The 17314-nt window shown below is 45.2% G+C and overlaps 10 protein-coding genes across 10 annotated transcripts; 6 read left to right on the forward strand and 4 right to left on the reverse strand.

The window, feature by feature from the left end:
* Positions 1-38: 38 nt before the first annotated feature.
* Positions 39-875, reverse strand: HPODL_01446 (GTP cyclohydrolase 1; the record flags this gene model as incomplete). The annotated part of the gene is made up of 1 exon (XM_014077957.1): positions 39-875. The coding sequence occupies one exon, from the start codon at positions 873-875 to the stop codon at positions 39-41; it is 837 nt and encodes a 278-aa protein (XP_013933432.1).
* Positions 876-1214: 339 nt separating this feature from the next.
* HPODL_01447 (ceramide glucosyltransferase) lies at positions 1215-2654 on the forward strand (the record flags this gene model as incomplete). The annotated part of the gene is made up of 1 exon (XM_014077958.1): positions 1215-2654. One exon carries the CDS (start codon positions 1215-1217, stop codon positions 2652-2654), a length of 1440 nt encoding a protein of 479 aa, XP_013933433.1.
* Positions 2655-2763: 109 nt separating this feature from the next.
* On the forward strand, positions 2764-4152 carry HPODL_01448 (non-specific polyamine oxidase; the record flags this gene model as incomplete). The annotated part of the gene is made up of 1 exon (XM_014077959.1): positions 2764-4152. The coding sequence occupies one exon, from the start codon at positions 2764-2766 to the stop codon at positions 4150-4152; it is 1389 nt and encodes a 462-aa protein (XP_013933434.1).
* Positions 4153-4229: 77 nt separating this feature from the next.
* HPODL_01449 (UDP-N-acetylglucosamine pyrophosphorylase) lies at positions 4230-5648 on the forward strand (the record flags this gene model as incomplete). The annotated part of the gene is made up of 1 exon (XM_014077960.1): positions 4230-5648. One exon carries the CDS (start codon positions 4230-4232, stop codon positions 5646-5648), a length of 1419 nt encoding a protein of 472 aa, XP_013933435.1.
* Positions 5649-5858: 210 nt separating this feature from the next.
* On the forward strand, positions 5859-8441 carry HPODL_01450 (Glycogen phosphorylase 1; the record flags this gene model as incomplete). Its single annotated transcript, XM_014077961.1, has 1 exon — positions 5859-8441. The coding sequence occupies one exon, from the start codon at positions 5859-5861 to the stop codon at positions 8439-8441; it is 2583 nt and encodes an 860-aa protein (XP_013933436.1).
* A 9-nt stretch (positions 8442-8450) lies between these two features.
* On the reverse strand, positions 8451-9332 carry HPODL_01451 (uncharacterized protein; the record flags this gene model as incomplete). Its single annotated transcript, XM_014077962.1, has 1 exon — positions 8451-9332. The coding sequence occupies one exon, from the start codon at positions 9330-9332 to the stop codon at positions 8451-8453; it is 882 nt and encodes a 293-aa protein (XP_013933437.1).
* Positions 9333-9435: 103 nt separating this feature from the next.
* On the reverse strand, positions 9436-9933 carry HPODL_01452 (uncharacterized protein; the record flags this gene model as incomplete). The annotated part of the gene is made up of 1 exon (XM_014077963.1): positions 9436-9933. The coding sequence occupies one exon, from the start codon at positions 9931-9933 to the stop codon at positions 9436-9438; it is 498 nt and encodes a 165-aa protein (XP_013933438.1).
* A 276-nt stretch (positions 9934-10209) lies between these two features.
* Positions 10210-11061, reverse strand: HPODL_01453 (putative secreted protein; the record flags this gene model as incomplete). The annotated part of the gene is made up of 1 exon (XM_014077964.1): positions 10210-11061. One exon carries the CDS (start codon positions 11059-11061, stop codon positions 10210-10212), a length of 852 nt encoding a protein of 283 aa, XP_013933439.1.
* Positions 11062-12573: 1512 nt separating this feature from the next.
* Positions 12574-14040, forward strand: HPODL_01454 (Vacuolar protein sorting-associated protein 64; the record flags this gene model as incomplete). Its single annotated transcript, XM_014077965.1, has 1 exon — positions 12574-14040. The coding sequence occupies one exon, from the start codon at positions 12574-12576 to the stop codon at positions 14038-14040; it is 1467 nt and encodes a 488-aa protein (XP_013933440.1).
* Positions 14041-14841: 801 nt separating this feature from the next.
* On the forward strand, positions 14842-16731 carry HPODL_01455 (DNA topoisomerase 3; the record flags this gene model as incomplete). Its single annotated transcript, XM_014077966.1, has 1 exon — positions 14842-16731. The coding sequence occupies one exon, from the start codon at positions 14842-14844 to the stop codon at positions 16729-16731; it is 1890 nt and encodes a 629-aa protein (XP_013933441.1).
* Positions 16732-17314: the final 583 nt, after the last annotated feature.

The following is a 17314-nucleotide window of genomic DNA, read 5'->3' on the forward strand; positions in this document are numbered from 1 at the left end:
GGGTGTACATTACCGCATATAATATAATCGATCAAAATTTACCTTCTTCCTAAAAGTGTAAGAAACTCGTCTCGGGTCTTCTGCTGGGCGCGGAAACATCCCAACATGCAACTAGTGGAAGTGATGGCTCCACTTTTCTGCACTCCACGACTCACCATGCACATATGGGTGGCTTCTATAACCACGGCAACTCCCCTTGGCTGAAGAATTTCACTCAAGGCAATAGCTATTTGCTTAGTAAGTCTTTCCTGGACTTGGAATCGTCTAGCGTACATTTCAGCCAGTCTTGCAAGCTTGCTCAACCCCAAAACTTTCTTGTTAGGAATGTATCCAATATGGACTTTGCCGAAGAACGGAACTAGGTGGTGTTCACATAGCGAGTAGATTTCAATATCTTTGACTATCACCATTTCATCGTGGTCTTCCTCGAAAACAGCACGTTTGATAACATCCTTTATATTCTCCTCGTAGCCTTTGGTGAAGAAAAGCATGGCTCTTGCATACCGGTGGGGAGTCTCAAGCAGACCCTCGCGGTTTACATCCTCTCCAAGTTCAGTCAATATCGTCTTGACGGCCTCTGCTATTCTATCCTCTCTGGCTTTGGCTTCCTCTTCGTTGGATTCAATCCGCGCTCTTGCACCAAGGGAAGGCCATGAAAGGCCGTCCGAATCTATAGGGGGATTCAAGGTGTATGGAGAAGCAGGTCTGGTATTTAGAGGTGTGTTCAACCGTTTGTAATAAGGCTCTCGCACAGGTTTAGGATGCACAGGAGCCAGAGTAGCTTTGGGAGTATCAGAGTCTCTTTCGCTTCCTGTCAACGGCTGTGACAACGGGGAAGGTGGCAGATGGGATCTATGGTCTTGGTTGTCGCTCATCTTAAATGAATTATTTGAGTTGAAAAATTATGATAATTTAGAAATATTTTCGGCTTGCAGGGATCTCACTTAGTACAGTGTGCAGCAGATAAAAATACCGAACGATAGTCACTCTGCTCACTTCCCGGCCCTGTTGCGGCTTAGCATTTGGATGTAATCTGTGGGTTTTAGGCACCGTTTTTGTCTCCCGGCGTTGTTGCATATGTGCCACGTCGACGCGCCGATAGACCTTTTAAGCATTTATTTTTTTGTTACAGTAAGTCCTTTTTTCCCTACCAGTTCATGGTTCATGATCTAGCTAGATAAACAACTACAAAGCCTGACTCCACTCGTTTTTTTATGATGAACAAGTATGATGAGCCCATGGATAAACCTGTGCTGGTAAGCTTGCTCGCATACGTTTTCTTAGCATGGTATCTAGTGGTTATATCCGTGGCCTACAACGGTTTTTTTCATATTATTTTCAAATTCACGCGAAATTCCAGGTCAAAAATCGATTCCCATATCAAAGTCTCGGAACTGGAGGGCGTCACCATCCTCAGACCACTGAAGGGCATTGATCCAGAACTGGACATCTGCCTTCGGTCCTCGTTCGAACAAAAATACCCCAAATCCAAGCTGGAAATTATCTTCTGTGTCCAGGACAAGGATGATCCGTCAATTCCGGTAGTCGAAGAATTAATTTCACAGTATCCAGATGTGGACGCCAAGCTCATGATCGATGAAAATCAAGATGCTAAAGACGCATATGGGCCCAATCCTAAGGTTAACAACCTTGCGAAGGGATACAAAGCTGCAAAGCATGATATTCTTTGGATTCAGGATTCCAACGTGTGGTCTCATCCTGACACATTGCAAAGATCTGTGGTGTCTCTGACACGGTCACTGAACAATGGTCGTCCCACATCGCGAAAAATCAACTTGATTCACCACGCCCCGCTGGCTGTGTCGCTCGGAGATTTTCCGACAGCTACGCTCGGAGCCAATTTGGACGAACTGTTTTTGGCCACATCCCATTCGAAATTCTATGTTTCCTTTAATGAACTAGCTGTTGCCCCCTGTGTGAATGGAAAATCCAACGTCTACAGACGTTCCGACCTTGATGAGGCTGTTTTCCGCATGGGGCAGCATGCAGCGGTTCCTAGCTCCAATGGCCAAAGTGGCAATGTTCACAAGGATGCGAAGTACTACAGCTTGCATCCGGGCCAGGGAATTCGCTTTTTTGCTAGATACATCGGAGAGGATAACATGATTGGCATTGCTTTGTGGAATTATGGACACGGTCGCACTGGAATGACGGGTGACTGCGTGGTCCAGCCCCTCGGGGGCTCAAACTGCTTGATGGATTACTGCTATCGAAGAACCAGATGGCTCAGGGTCCGCAAATACATGGTTCTTGCCGCTACATTATTGGAGCCTACGACAGAGTGTTTTCTTTGCGGCTTGTATGGCAGCTTCGCTGTTGGTGTTATTTTTCAGAACATTCTGTTTTCGAAATCATACTTTGTCTTTCACGTCGTTGCATGGTTTCTAACAGATTGCATTCAGCTACAGCATTTGTTTGATTGCGTTCGAGGTGGCGATTCGCAGGAACCATTTTTTATCAATCTCGAAAGTCGGAAAACCCCTGATAAAGGCCTCAGATGGTTTTTCATCCACTGGTTTCTGCGGGAGTTGTTGGCGTTCCCTATTTGGGTTGTCGCTATGCTAGGATCGCAGATTGACTGGAGAGGCCAAACATTCCGAATCAAGTCAGATCTGAGCGCAGAAAAAGTATAGAGTTACTTAAAGCATTTAACGATAGAGGTTGCATTTTTCACATCTCTAACCTTTTGGGTAATATTTATCGGGCGGGGCCAATTTTTCAATCTGATTATATTAAGTAAATATGACGACTGTTGACGTTGTGATTGTCGGTGCTGGCATTGCTGGCATTAAGGCAGCCACAGAATTGCACTCTAAGGGAGTGAGAACTTTGATTTTGGAAGCCCGGGACAGAATTGGCGGAAGGCTATACACCTATCATCCGCCAAATTCGAAGTACGGCTATGATATCGGTGCCTGCTGGTTTCATGCCACTTTAAACAATCCACTCTTCCACAATGCTCTACAGAAGAAAAATGTCGAGTATTTTTTCGATGAGAACTCTGCAGCCGTGATTGGACCTGAAGGACCCCTTACGGCAAATGTTGGTCCAATTGTTGAGGAAATCAAATTATATGCCCAATCTAGACCTGGAGAAGACGTTAATTTGAAAACAGCCTGCGCAGAATATCTGGCCAAAATGGGGCCCACACTGTCCGAAGAACAGAAGAAATGGGCTACCTCGCTGCTGAGAGTGGCAGAAATTCCTAATGGAATGCAATGGGACATGTTCTCTGCCAGATTGGCCAATCCTCCCTACGTGGGAAGAGACGCTTTTGTGTCAGGCGGCTACGAGAAAGTGTTGGAGAACGAGCTCGAAGGATTTCCGAAGGAGTCCATCTTGACCAACACGGTTGTGAAGAAGATTGAGGAGACAGACACGGGGTACAAGGTCACATCTGAGGACGGCAGAGCTTTCTACTCCTCGTTTGTCGTCGTCACCATTCCTCAGTCTGTTTTGAAACTGAGCGTTGAGGATCCTGACGCCAAGGGTGCAATCACATTCGTTCCAAACTTACCTACAACTATTACCGACAATTTCCCAAAGACACACTTCTGCGCGCTCGGAAAGGTCATCTATGAATACAACGAGGTTTTCTGGCCGGAAACAGAAAAATTCGTTATTATCCCCAAGCCTGATGAATCTGTGTGCACTTCAACCGGCTTCCCGACTTCAGAATACAATAGAAAGCTTACCGAGGAAGAGGCAGACAAGCTGGAGGCATTTGATTTTCCAGCTTTGGCTGTTAACCTAAAAATTGTGAAAAATGCTCCCGCACTCATGTTCCTGGTGCCTGCTCCCGCATCTCATTTGCTCGAAGAGAATGTTGAAAAGTATGGCCCAAAGCTGCTCGAGCCTATAATTGCCAAACTTTCTGGTAGAAAACAAAGTGAGCTTCCAAAGCCAAATCTCGTGTTCTCTACAAACTGGTCTTCTGATCCTTTCAGTAGAGGCTCTGTTTCAGGAAACGCAGTTGGCGATGTCCTAGTCAATGACGGTCTTATTGAGGGTGTCAACCGTTTACGGTTTGCTGGTGAAGCATACTGCTACGAGGGCCATACTGGTGCCCACGGCGCCTATATCAGTGGTAAAAGAGAGGCAGACAGTGTCCTGCGACAGCTTTCTATCTGAGCGGTGCAGAGATGTGCTAATCTATTCCTAAACAGTAAAATATAAACAGGAACAGATCAAAAAACATTTTTAATCTAATGTCTGAAATTCAGGAACGCTACGTTTCGGCAAACCAGGCGCACCTATTTGCATCATTTGAAGATCTAACTGATGATGAGCGCAAATGCCTTTTGTCCCAATTGAAACAAATCCCTGATCCATCAAAATATCTTCAGGAAGTTCAAGACGCAATTAGATATAGCACGTCGGTTTCAAAATCCAGGCGGTTTTCCCCTTTGCCAGCACAAGCATGTGCCTCAACATTAGACACCTCCTCCGAGACTTTGAGAGAGTGGAATGATGTGGGACTGGACCTTATCGCTAAGGGAAAAGTAGGAGTTATTCTAATGGCCGGTGGACAAGGTAGTCGTCTTGGATCGGCAGCTCCAAAAGGCTGCTACAATGTGGGACTTCCGTCACAGAAATCATTATTCCAACTTCAGGCCGAAAGATTGAAAAAACTGCAACAACTGGCCAATACAAAAAAAGTGATTCCCCTGTATATCATGACCTCCAAACCTACTAGGACAGCAACAGAGGACTTTTTCACCAAGAACAACTACTTTGGCCTGGAACCCTCGCAAGTCATCTTTTTCGATCAGGGAACGCTCCCGGCAGTTTCTCTGGATGGTACCAAGCTGTTGTTGGAATCGAAAAGTTCCTTAATCGAAAGCCCGGATGGGAACGGAGGACTTTATAAAGCCATCTACGACAATGGGCTATTGCAAGACTTTGCCGAGCGAGGAATTGAGCACATTCACATGTACTGTGTCGACAATGTATTAGTCAAAGTTGGTGATCCAATATTCATCGGGTATGCTTCTAGCAAAAAATATAATATTGCTACCAAGGTGGTCCGTAAAAGAAGCGCTGATGAGAGTGTTGGCCTGATTGTGATGGAAGAAGAAACTAAACATCCAGCTGTTATTGAATACTCGGAAGTCAGCCAGGAGCTAAGGGAAAAGCGAGACCCACAAGGGCTGCTCTTTTTCAGAGCAGCTAATATTGTGAACCACTATTATAATGTCGCATTCTTGCAGGAGATGATTCCGAAATGGATTTCTGACCGCAAGTTTTTGCCGTATCACGTTGCCAGAAAGAAAATAGCATGTCTGGATGTGGGATCTGGAAAAATTGTCGAGCCTAGCGAGCCGAACGGAATAAAATTAGAGCAGTTTATTTTTGACGTATTCTCCAGCGTCGAGATGCATAAATTCGGCTGCCTAGAAGTGGATAGAGCTGAAGAGTTTTCGCCACTGAAAAATGCACCAGGGAGTGCCAATGATGGCCCCGAAACATGCAAAGCCAATCTACTCAGCAGAAGTGCACGCTGGCTTACAAAGGCGGGAGCTATTTTGCTTGGCTCCGAAATTGAGGTAAGCCCGCTGACGAGCTATTCTGGGGAGGGACTGGAGAAATATTTGGGCTCGACGATCGGCTCTCCCGCTGTCGTCTGAACCGAAGGCAGGATGCATTAGCTCCTATTTTATCGGATCATCTGATTTGGGTGTGTGAAAACCAGATGCAACCATAATATATAAAGGGGGGGAAAGCAGCTGCGCAGTAATATTTTGTACCGCACCAGAGCAAGCAAGAAGTAATAAACCGTTTAGAACTACAGTTAAAGTACTCAATTGAACTCGTTTAGGCCGATAAGAGAGTATACCATGTTTTTTTCTAATGGTTCTGGAAAAGGCCATAAGAGATCGCTTACGGGTTTCACACCCACGGAGATAAAAGCAATTGACAACTCCATTCCATTGAAAGCCCGCGAAGCGTGGCAGAAGTATGGAACCAAGGAGTTTGAGTCTGCGGAAGAACTAGAAGCACGATTCATCGACCATGTAGAAACCACATTGGCGCGGTCAATGTACAACTGCGACAACCTGGCCGCATATCAGTCCCTATCGAGCTCTGTCAGAGACAAGCTCATTTTGCGCTGGAACAAAACCCAGCAATTGCACACTGTAAAAGAGGTCAAGCGCGTCTATTATTTCTCATTGGAGTTTCTTATGGGCAGGGCTCTAGATAATGCTATCATCAACCTGGAGATAAAGGATTTGTGCAACAAGTCCACCAATGAGCTGGGATTCCGTCTTGAAGACCTTATTGAAACCGAGCCAGATGCTGGACTTGGAAATGGAGGACTAGGAAGACTTGCTGCTTGTTTTGTGGATTCCCTGTCTACCGGCAATTATCCTGGTTGGGGATACGGTTTGAGATACAATTATGGAATTTTTGCACAGAAAATTGTTGACGGCTACCAGGTTGAAGCTCCTGATTACTGGTTGAAGTTTGGAAATCCATGGGAGATTCCTCGCACAGAGATTCAATATCCCGTGGACTTCTATGGCTACGTTTCTACCGAAAAGGATGAGAAAACTGGTGCACTGTATAAGCAATGGCATGGTGGAGAGAGAGTGTTGGCAGTTGCTTATGATTTCCCTGTTCCTGGATACAAAACAAGCAATGTCAACAATTTGAGATTGTGGTCATCGCAGCCAACCACGGAGTTCGATTTCCAGAAATTCAATCAAGGAGATTACACCAATTCTGTTTCGCAACAACAAAGAGCAGAGTCCATTACCGCTGTGTTGTATCCTAACGACAACTTTTATCAAGGAAAAGAGCTGCGTTTAAAGCAGCAGTACTTCTGGGTTGCAGCATCGTTGCACGACATCGTCAGACGGTTCTTGAAGACGAAAAAACCGTTCTCACAGTTACCTGACTATGTCTCGATCCAACTGAACGACACACATCCGACTATCGCGATTGTTGAGTTACAACGGATCTTGGTGGACTTGCAAAAGGTTGATTGGCATGAAGCTTGGGACATCGTGACAAGAACATTTGGCTACACCAACCATACCGTTATGTCTGAGGCCCTGGAGAAATGGCCTTTGGAGCTGTTTGCCAACCTACTACCAAGGCATCTGGAAATCATCTATCAAGTGAACTTTGAGTTCTTGCAGGATGTGGAGAGGAAGTTCCCTACCGAGAGAGACCTACTTACGAGGGTTTCTTTGATTGAAGAGTCTTCACCAAAAAACATTCGTATGGCTCACCTAGCCATTATTGGCTCCCACAGAGTCAATGGTGTTGCTGAATTGCACTCCGAGCTGATCAAGACGACAATTTTCAAAGACTTTGTAAAGATCTATGGCTCAGAACGTTTCACCAATGTTACAAATGGTATCACCCCTAGAAGATGGCTCAAGCAAGCCAATCCAAAGTTGAGTGAACTTATTGCTTCGAAATTGGGAGGCTATGACTATCTCACCAAGCTTGAAAAACTCCAGGAGCTGCAAAACTTCCTAGAGGACTCGGAGTTCAAGAAAGCTTGGGTGGAAGTCAAGAAGTATAACAAGGTTAGATTGACTGATATGATCAAAACGCTGACAGGGATCGAAGTCAATCCAAATAGCATGTTTGACATACAAGTCAAGAGAATTCACGAATACAAACGCCAACAGCTAAACATTTTTGGTGTGATCTGGAGATATCTGCAGATCAAGGCCACTCCAAAAGAAGAGCGCGCTGACAAGTGGCCTGCGAAAGTGTGTATAATTGGCGGTAAGGCTGCTCCTGGATATTATGCTGCCAAGAAGATTATCAAGTTGGTCAATGCAGTCTCCGATGTTGTCAACTCGGACCCAGACGTTGGCGATATACTGAAGGTGGTTTTCATCCCAGACTATAACGTTTCTAAGGCTGAGACTATCTGCCCGGCTTCTGACATTTCCCAGCATATTTCCACAGCAGGAACAGAGGCTTCAGGAACCTCAAATATGAAGTTCGTGTTGAATGGAGGTCTCATTATTGGTACTGTTGATGGTGCTAACGTTGAAATTACCAGAGAGATAGGAGAGGACCAAATCTTCTTGTTTGGAAATCTTTCAGAAGATGTGGAGGAGCTTCGCCACGAGCATAACATGGGCCGTTTAACTATTCCCGATGCTTTGAATCAAGTGTTTGATGCTATCGAGTCGGGAACATTTGGCAACTACGAAGAATACCGTACACTTGTGGAAAACATCAAGTTCCACGGCGACTACTACCTCGTCAGTGATGACTTTGAAAGCTACTTAGAGGCGCAAAGAACGATTGATAAGGAGTATAAAGATCAGGACAATTGGACCAGAAAATCCATCATTTCGGTTGCCAACATGGGATTCTTCTCGAGTGACCGTTGCATTGAAGAATATGCAGACAATATCTGGAACATTGAACCGATCAAGGAGCAAGTATAAGTTACTCTTTCATTTCTTTTTAGCAAAACAATACATGGTATCCCAAGTAATGGTTTGAGTGTTCTTCCATAATCCAGTACTTCTTAAGTCCGTCTCCAAACGGAACACAATATCCCTATCTGTTCCCTTTGCTCCTTCGTTCGCTCTGTACCACCCTGGCAGAGGACTATAAGTATTAATGAAAGCAAGAAACTCTTCAAGAGTACACTCTTTTTGAAGGAACAGAAGAGGTTTTCCGTCAAGAGTTCTGGATTTCAACGCCTGCTCCCATTTATCCTTAGGCAAATTTAGCTGGTCAAACTTGACTTGTTCGACATTTTCGAACCTATCATCTTCACTAATGAGCTCTGTAGCATCTTTGAGCCAATCATAAAACCTGCTTTTGCCTTCGTCCCAGTAAGGTCTCATCAAAGTAGGATCTCCCATAACGTACCTGTGGTAAATCTCGTTCAAAACCTTATCTTTGAATATTGGTTCAAGGTACAACCAGAATGCCAAAGTTCCTTGAGGACGTAGCACTCTAGCAGCCTCATTCAAAAAGCCTGCTGGATCCATCCAGTGGACACATTCTGCGGCCGTGAGGACGTCAATTGAGGCAGAAGAAATCATGTTCAAGTCCTCTGCTTTCCCTTGATAAAATTCAAGCTGGTTACTGGAACTTTTAGCCTTGCATCTAGAGATCATACCTTCACTTGGATCAACTCCAATTGACGTCGTGAAGTAGCGAGAGAAGGGGAAGGTCACCTGTCCTGTGCCACATCCAACATCGAGCAGACGGTTGGTCTGGCCCTGATGGTAGCTTAGAATCAGCTCGAGGAATTCATTAGGGTAGGACGGTCTGAACGACTCGTAATTGCCGTGATCAAACACTTTAGTGGAATAAGTAGCCATTGAATTAGTTAGATCATGTATTTAATCGTGAATTTATATTTATCGTGGGGCAGGGAAAACTCCGAAACCGGTCCGTCACCGGCGAGCAAAAAAGTCGGTAGTACTATACAGTTGTGACCTTGAAAGAGTCACCGGAATGTTGTTTGATGAGCTGCAGAAGAGCATAATTAGAAGTGCTCGAAAGAGAAGGTGCTTTGGAATCGGCGGGAGTTAGCAGCAATTCCTTCAAACATTTGTTTTCCATTTCCAAGGTCTTGATCTTGACTTTCAGAGAGTCTATGTGACGATGGACTTGATCAAACCTTTCCTCCATTTCCTTTTCCTTCTGCTTCTTCTTGATGCGAAACCGCGCAGAGGCAAGAGTATTTCGGCGTCTCTTTTCGAGACTGTTGTTTTGAACTTGCGATGATATGGTGGTAAGTTGTGGATCGAGACTTGTTTCTTGTGGAGATATAGTCAATTGTTCATCAGAATCAAAATTGCGGAATTCGTTGTTCGAGAACAACGAAAGGTCGGTGTCCGTTCTTTGCTCCTGATTATTAGATGGATAAAAACTGAAATCAAATTCATCTAGGAGCGAGGCTTTCTTTTCTGGATCCATAGTGATCATGTTCTGGGAGTCATATGACTTTGAGTAAGTAAAAGGGGAATATGGTGCCTCAGAGGAGCCAGAGTTTTATTGAGTGCCAAAATAAGTGAAAAGTTGGCAAGAAATTGCTGTGGCTTACAAATCCACAGCTCGATCGTTTTCTTGAGCAAAACGCCACAGTACAACAAATAACTCTGTAATGGCTTCACAGCCCCAGAAAAAAAAATTTAGATTTACAAAAACAAAAAACGTTCCTGGGGAAAGTAAAATTTCAGATTCGCTGAAAAATTACATAAGCAGAGCTGCAAGACCGACAATACCGGCTCCGGCTCCAACGGCGAGTTTAGCACCAGCTCCCGAGAAAGTGGAGATATGTCCACTAGAGTTGGATGCAGCGGAGCTAGATCCAGCAGCGTGGCTGTGAGCAGCGGAGCTGGATTCGGCGGCATGGGAATGAACATGAGCAGCGGAGCTGGATTCGACAGCATGGGAATGAGCAGCGGAGCTCGACTCAGCAGCATGGGAGTGAGCAGCGGAAGTGGACTCAACAGCGGAGGTGGACTCAGCAGCATGGCTATGAACATGGGCAGATGAGCTAGCAGCCTCAGAGGAAGAAGTAGCAGCAGCAGCAGCGGAAGTAGTGGCCTCAGTCGAGGCAGCAGCAGAAGTGGAAGCAGCAGCGGCAGCCTGAGTTGAAGAAGCAGCAGCCGACGAAGAAGAGACTTCACTGGCTGCAGCAGCAACAGAAGAGGTAGCAGCGGCTTGAGCAGTGCTTGGGGCACAAGTAGTACCAGTTGGCTGGGTGTTGGTGTGACATTCAGCCAAAGCAGAGGTCAAGAAGGATCCGTAGTCACTCCACAGACACCATCCACAGTCAAGGCAGGCTGGGACGTAGGACAAGAATTGACTGTCGGAAGCACACAGACAGGTGGAGTTGTAGTTAGCGTCCTCGGAGCCAGTTGGGGAACATTGACGAGCAGCTAAAATAGCGTAACCACAAGAGGCATGACAAGCGTAAGTTGCCTCTGCTGCAACTGGAAGTCCGATTGCATTAGCAAAAGCAAATGGGTCAGCCTGAGGGGCAGCAGAAACGGCAGTAAGAGCGAAAGCTGTAGCGCAAAGAGTTTTAAACGAGAGCATTGGATATCTTTGATGGTCTCTAGTCGAGGAGCGCTTGGCTTTATATATCTTTGATTATGTGCTTAGCTGCTTCCAGAAACGGTCTCAATCATCTAAATTTGTGAATAGCGATAGCCAATATGGTCAATTGCACGCAGGTGGTGTAAACTGCAGCTATAGAGTGGTACCTGATTGGCTTCTCTGGTGCTCAGCAAGCGCACTTTTCGGTTTTTAACGAGCGGAAACAAAGGATAAAATTATAAGCCGCATGAAAATGCCTCTGAGTAAATTAGGACCCTGCACTGGGTGTAAAAAATGGCAAATGCCCGATACCGCCTTTTCGAGAGCGGAAAAACGAAGCCCACTTTTCTCGGACAACATCTCTACACTCCTTTTTGAGAAAAACTAAATCTCACTTGCTTAGCAAAGTATTACATAATAAATATATCCCGATCACAGGGCGTACAGAGCCAGCGCTCCAACAGCGGCTAGGGCTCCAACACGGACGGCAGGAGCGCCATCCTCGTAAGTTGAAATGGAAGCAGAAGTGCACTTCTCTTCAGTACAAGTGATAGTCAACGTCTCAGTACCATTGTAAGCGAAAGCACAGGTAGCCAAAGTAATAATAGCGAACGATAACTTCATGGTGGTTTTGTTTGAAATTAACAAGAAAGAGAGCAGGCTGTGCTTCCTTATATACCTCTGTCTTATCTTACCCTTATCGCGCTCTGATCGAACCTTGCTGCATCTAACCCAATTTGATAAAAACAGATTTCCATTTACGGTAAAGTAATTAGTAACAGAAGTTTTAGTATTGGTGAAGCTGAGATATGGGTTTATTGAGTATTAATGACTACTGAGGACTCCTATAGTAGCCTGAGCAACCTTGGAGTGCTGTAGTCATAGCTCCGACATTTTTGATGCTTTTGTCGTTCAGTTTCGTGTGTTCAAACCCAGCATTCGCCTCTCTAAGCCTCTATTCCAATATGAATCTTGCATCCAGGCAACACATAACTGCCCCAAATTGGGAACTCAGATTCTCCTTTCTGTTAATATCGAAAAATGCAATCTGCAGGCTTCATGACTAAGTACCCACTATAGCCAGAATCAGGTTGGAACGTATTGTTATTCGGATCCTTTCTAATGTTTGAAAGGATCCTGCAGCCATCCCAAGCTCTTATGAGATACGCAGTACCTGCTGCCTATAGGAGATTGGACTTTACTTGGAGATCAGTTCCCCTCATGATCAATTCAAGGTTGCAAAGGTAGCCTAATTTGTCAAATTGACGCCAGGGAACTGAGCCATTCGTTTCATGCTAGCTGGTGGAAATACCCCTATTCCAAAAGTTTCGCTTCTCAAGCAAGTTGTTGCTGCTTTCAAACGTCTCGCATTATGCTGTATCTCCCGCAGATTAACCTCGTGATTAGGTAATCATAAGGAGGTCGAGATACAACGGGTAAACTTTAAAACAAAAAAAACGTAGATCAAACGACTGTTGTTTTAATCCAGCGAATATCCCATTGGCACAAATCATGTCTACCAAGGTCAGCAATGCCACGACAGATATACAACGGACGGACCAGCCTGTGTACCAGAGGAAGCGTTCGGCTTCCAAGACACAAAGCAATTACAACTCTGTGAATAATAGTGCCTTATATTCAGGGTCGTCGCTTTCAGGTCAGCCTGAGCCCCACGAGAGTGATCCACAGCCTCCACGCTTGCAGAAATTTGCCCACGTTGTAAAGTTTGTGTCTCCTGATCAATCACCGTCAGAATTTGTCAAGATCTTGAATGTTCCCCTCGCGCCGGAGTCTCTCAAGATTGGCCGTCAGAATGTGCCCAAAATCACAAATAAAATAACAGATGGGTACTTTGACTCGCGTGTTCTTTCTAGAAATCATGCTGAGCTGTTTATCAAGGATAACAAACTGTACATTAGAGATCTAAAGTCGTCCAATGGAACATTCATTAATGATGAGAAACTAGAGCCACACAAGGAATATGAGCTGAAACTAGGCGACAAGTTAGACCTCGGAACCACGCTAGAGTCCCAAGTGGCACACAAGAAGATCACATGCAAGGTGGTGGAATTGACATACATGAGCCTAGAGGATTATGAAAATGTCATCAGCCAAACTTTGAGTAAAGGCGATCAAGAAAGCAAGAAATTAGAGCTATTTAACAGTTCATTAGATGCTCTGATTTTCAGCGACGTAATAGAGGAGCAAGAAGATTTAGTGCTGGAATCACTTATGGATGAAGTCGCCCAAGTTGAAAAGAAAGAGACACCGAAGAAGAAAGAGGAGGACAAAATCGTGACTAACTTGAATATCAAGCAGTCAGCCAAGCTCGATGATGTGGTACGAAAACTCATCATATCGATTAATAACGAGTACATACAACAGCAGAGGCTTCGAGAGATTTCAAAGTTCATGAAGAATTATACACAGTATACTCCAAAAGCTTTTGCTTTGGGACAAAGTGACTCAGATGAGCGCGTTAAGGATTTAGAGGAGGAGTTGATAAGCCTAAGAGAGCAGCTAGCAGTTGCTCGTGCCAGTGAAACAGATGCCGCAGTGGCAGTCAAGGAAAAAGAGGAAGCTCATTCAAAAGTGCTGAAAGAATTGGAAAACGCTAAGTGCAGACTCGGTTCGGTTCTAGACGAATTAGAGAAAGAGAAAACCATGAAAATGCAGGCGCAAAAGGAAATATATTCTTTAGGGCTCAAGGTGGAAGAATTGACGCGACAATTAGAGAGTTCCAAAGAGGTGTCTCCGTTGCCGACTGAGCCTTTGCCCCGAGCTGAAACGCCGAAACTTGAGGATGAAATGCATAATCAGAAACCCGATGATATACAGACAAACGTCGAAAAGCCGCTTACCGTGCAACGTCAATCCCATACTATTCCAATATTTGTTGCCTCTACAATGATGATCGCCCTGACCATTGCATTATTATTTAAGTATGATCCCACTATTGTTTCGTGGACCTCAAACTAAGATTGGGGTGAGCTTCTATTCCAAGGCCCAGTCGATTAGCCAGGTGCTTAACAAATGAATGAGCCAGTCTATCTATATCCACCACCTTACCGGTTTCTTCCTTGATTGACGTCTGCTGGTACTGGTCGAGACCGCAAAGCACTATTCTCGGATCGTTTACATATGACAGGTCTGGAAATGCGTTGATTGATATTCCGTGAGATGTTATCGATCGTTGCAAGTTCACTCCTATGGAGGCAATTTTCCGCAACCCGTTATTATCGACCCAGACTCCCGTGTTCTCAGTGGTCACCGCATTAAGACCCACCCAAGATTCTTTCAAAGTTTCTATTGCGCATTGTTCGAGCAAGGATACATAGCATTTTGATTTAAGACCCTTGAACTCGCTTAAATCTATTATTGGATATAATACCAGTTGTCCCGGACCATGGTACGTGATCTGGCCTCCTCTGGATGTCTGTACAAATTTAGCATTTTTTATGACTTCTATGAATTGTCGGCGCTCAGGAGTTGTATTGATCCGTTCTCGTTTGCCACCAGTGTACGTGTGTTGGAATTGGAAAGATAGGACTGTAGGCCTATCATTTGGTATCTTGTTCTTTTTATTTTCAAGCATTTCTGAGACAAGTTGCTCCTGTATTTGGTTGCCTTGCTCATAGCATAGGATTTTGTCATAGTGCGCATGTCGCAGAACGGAGTTGAGGTTTCGCGGTGAGTACCTTGAGCAGGCCATTGTGCAAAATATTTCACAGACAAAGTGTTACATAATCAGATCAAAATATTTATCATTTTCAACGCGTCATGAGGGTTCTATGTGTTGCCGAGAAACCTGCCATCGCGAAAGCAGTGGCTTTCATACTTGGAGGGGGGCGTGTATCTACGCGAGAAACAAAGGTAGGATGGATCAAAAACTACGATTTCGACTTCAATTTCCCGCAATTCGGAAGTTGTCAGGTTACCATGACCGCAGTGACTGGCCACATTACCACGATAGATTTCCCTGAGAATTACGGTTGGGGAAAATGCGAGCACTCGAGTCTATTTGATGCACCTGTTCTCACGAAATACACAGACAAAAATTCCATGAACATTGCCAAAAATATCACTGATGAAGCTTCACGATCTAATGTGTTGATGATTTGGACAGATTGCGATCGGGAGGGAGAGTATATTGGATACGAAATTATGGAGCAAGCACGAAAGAAAAACCCGAGCATTAACTTGGAGACCACTCAACGAGCACATTTCTCCCATCTTGAACGGTCGCACGTGATTCGGGCTGCGTGCAATACCACGAAATTAGATCAAAAGGCGATCGACGCCGTGCTGACACGTATGGAACTTGATTTACGTACAGGATCCAGCTTCACGCGGCTTCTCACGGATTTGTTCAGACGAAATTTTAGATATGACAACGTTGTGTCTTATGGTGGGTGTCAGTTTCCTACCCTCGGTTTTGTGGTTGACCGTTACAAACGAATCAAGAACTTTGTGCCGGAGGATTTCTGGTATTTGAACCTCACTTTCAAAAAGAAGAATGACAAAGCCAAAGGAACAACATCGGCCACATGGACTAGAGGCCATTTATTCGATAGATTCGCGGCCCTATGCATATATCAAAATTGTATCGAGATGGATGGTAATGAGGCAACAGTGGTATCGCTCGACACGAAACCAACCTCAAACTGGGCTCCTTTGCCACTTACCACCGTCGAGATGCAGAAAGACTGTGCTAGATTTTTCAAATTCAGCGCAAAGCAAACGCTCACCATTGCAGAAAAGCTGTACAATTCTGGATTTATTTCTTATCCCAGGACCGAAACCGACCGATTTCCCAAGAACATGGATCTCAAAAAACTGATCCAATCGCAAACACAGTCTCAAACATGGGGTCAGTATGCCCAAATGTTGTTAAACGACGGTAGCAAATTCAGGCAGCCGAGAGAGGGCTCCCACGACGACAAAGCACACCCTCCTATTCATCCTGTTATTTTCACGAGTGGAGAGTCATTGAACGCAAACGAGCGAAAGCTTTACGAATACGTGGTGCGACGATTTTTGGGATGTTGCTCTAAAGATGCCACCGGATTGAGAACTAGTTTGACTCTCAAATGGGGGACAGAAACTTTCACGACTTCGGGACTCATTGTTAAAGAACTCAATTACTTGGAAGTATATGTCTACAATTCGTGGGAGTCATCCAAGTCCAAGATTCCGGAAGTTCAGGCCGGGGATAAGGTTACCCTAGCCTCTGCACAGTTATCCACAGGGAAAACATCACCTCCTAGTCCTCTCACCGAGCCAGAATTGATTGCGCTGATGGATATCAACGGAATTGGCACCGATGCCACAATCGCCGAGCATATTGAAAAGATTATAGAGCGCTCATATGTCACCAAAGAAGATCAGGGCCGCGGAAAGTCCAAGTCCAAGGTTCTCATTCCAACAGAGCTCGGTTATGCCTTGGCAGAAGGGTTCAGCCAAATCGGCTTTGATAGCATGTCCTTGACTAAACCTTTCTTGCGCAAAAATCTAGAGGTCAAACTGAAAGCAATTTGCGAGGGATCTATTCAAAGAGAGCAGGTGCTTCAGGAAATAGGGTCAATGTATCGCGAAGCATTCGCTTTGACCAGCCGCAGCTCACGTCTTCTGGCGGACAGTTATCGAACTGTGACGGCCAGCAACGCTTAGCACATCTCGAGTGGAGGAGGAACATCCGGGACCAGTCCCAGAGTAAAGTGCTCGGCCTTAAACTCATTAATAATAGATTCGGACAAGTCGTCAATTTTGGTTTGTTGCTCTTCTATTCCAGCCTGTTTGAATTCTGTAGGAGTAGGGTATGTAGTTTGTCCAAAGGATGTCGCATTTGGTTGTCCGAAAGGCGAGTTTTGAGCCTGTCCAAAAGGCGTAGACGATGGCTGTGTGAAAGGTGACGAGCTGCTGACATTGTTGGTCGCAGCTTGGCCAAAAGGATTAGCATTAGCGGTAGGCTGGCCAAAAGGAGAAGCTTTTTGAGCCCCAAATGCGCCAAACCCAGATTTTCCAAAAGCGGAAGATGTCTGCGGGTTTCCAAAAGGACCAGCGTTAGACGTAGTGGACTGTAATCCTGCTCCAAAAGGACTGGGCTGAATCGTACTAGTCTGGCCCCCAAAAGGACTAGGAGCTGTTTTTTGGCCGCCAAAGGGACCAGCAGAGGACGAAGCACCAGCAGTGACTCCATTAGGAAACGACGTCGTAGTTGAATTCATTGTGTTGCCAGACACCGCGCCAAATG

The sequence above is a fragment of the Ogataea parapolymorpha genome, chromosome VI, assembly GCF_000187245.1.
Source record: "Ogataea parapolymorpha DL-1 chromosome VI, whole genome shotgun sequence".
Lineage (NCBI taxonomy): Eukaryota > Fungi > Ascomycota > Pichiomycetes > Pichiales > Pichiaceae > Ogataea > Ogataea parapolymorpha.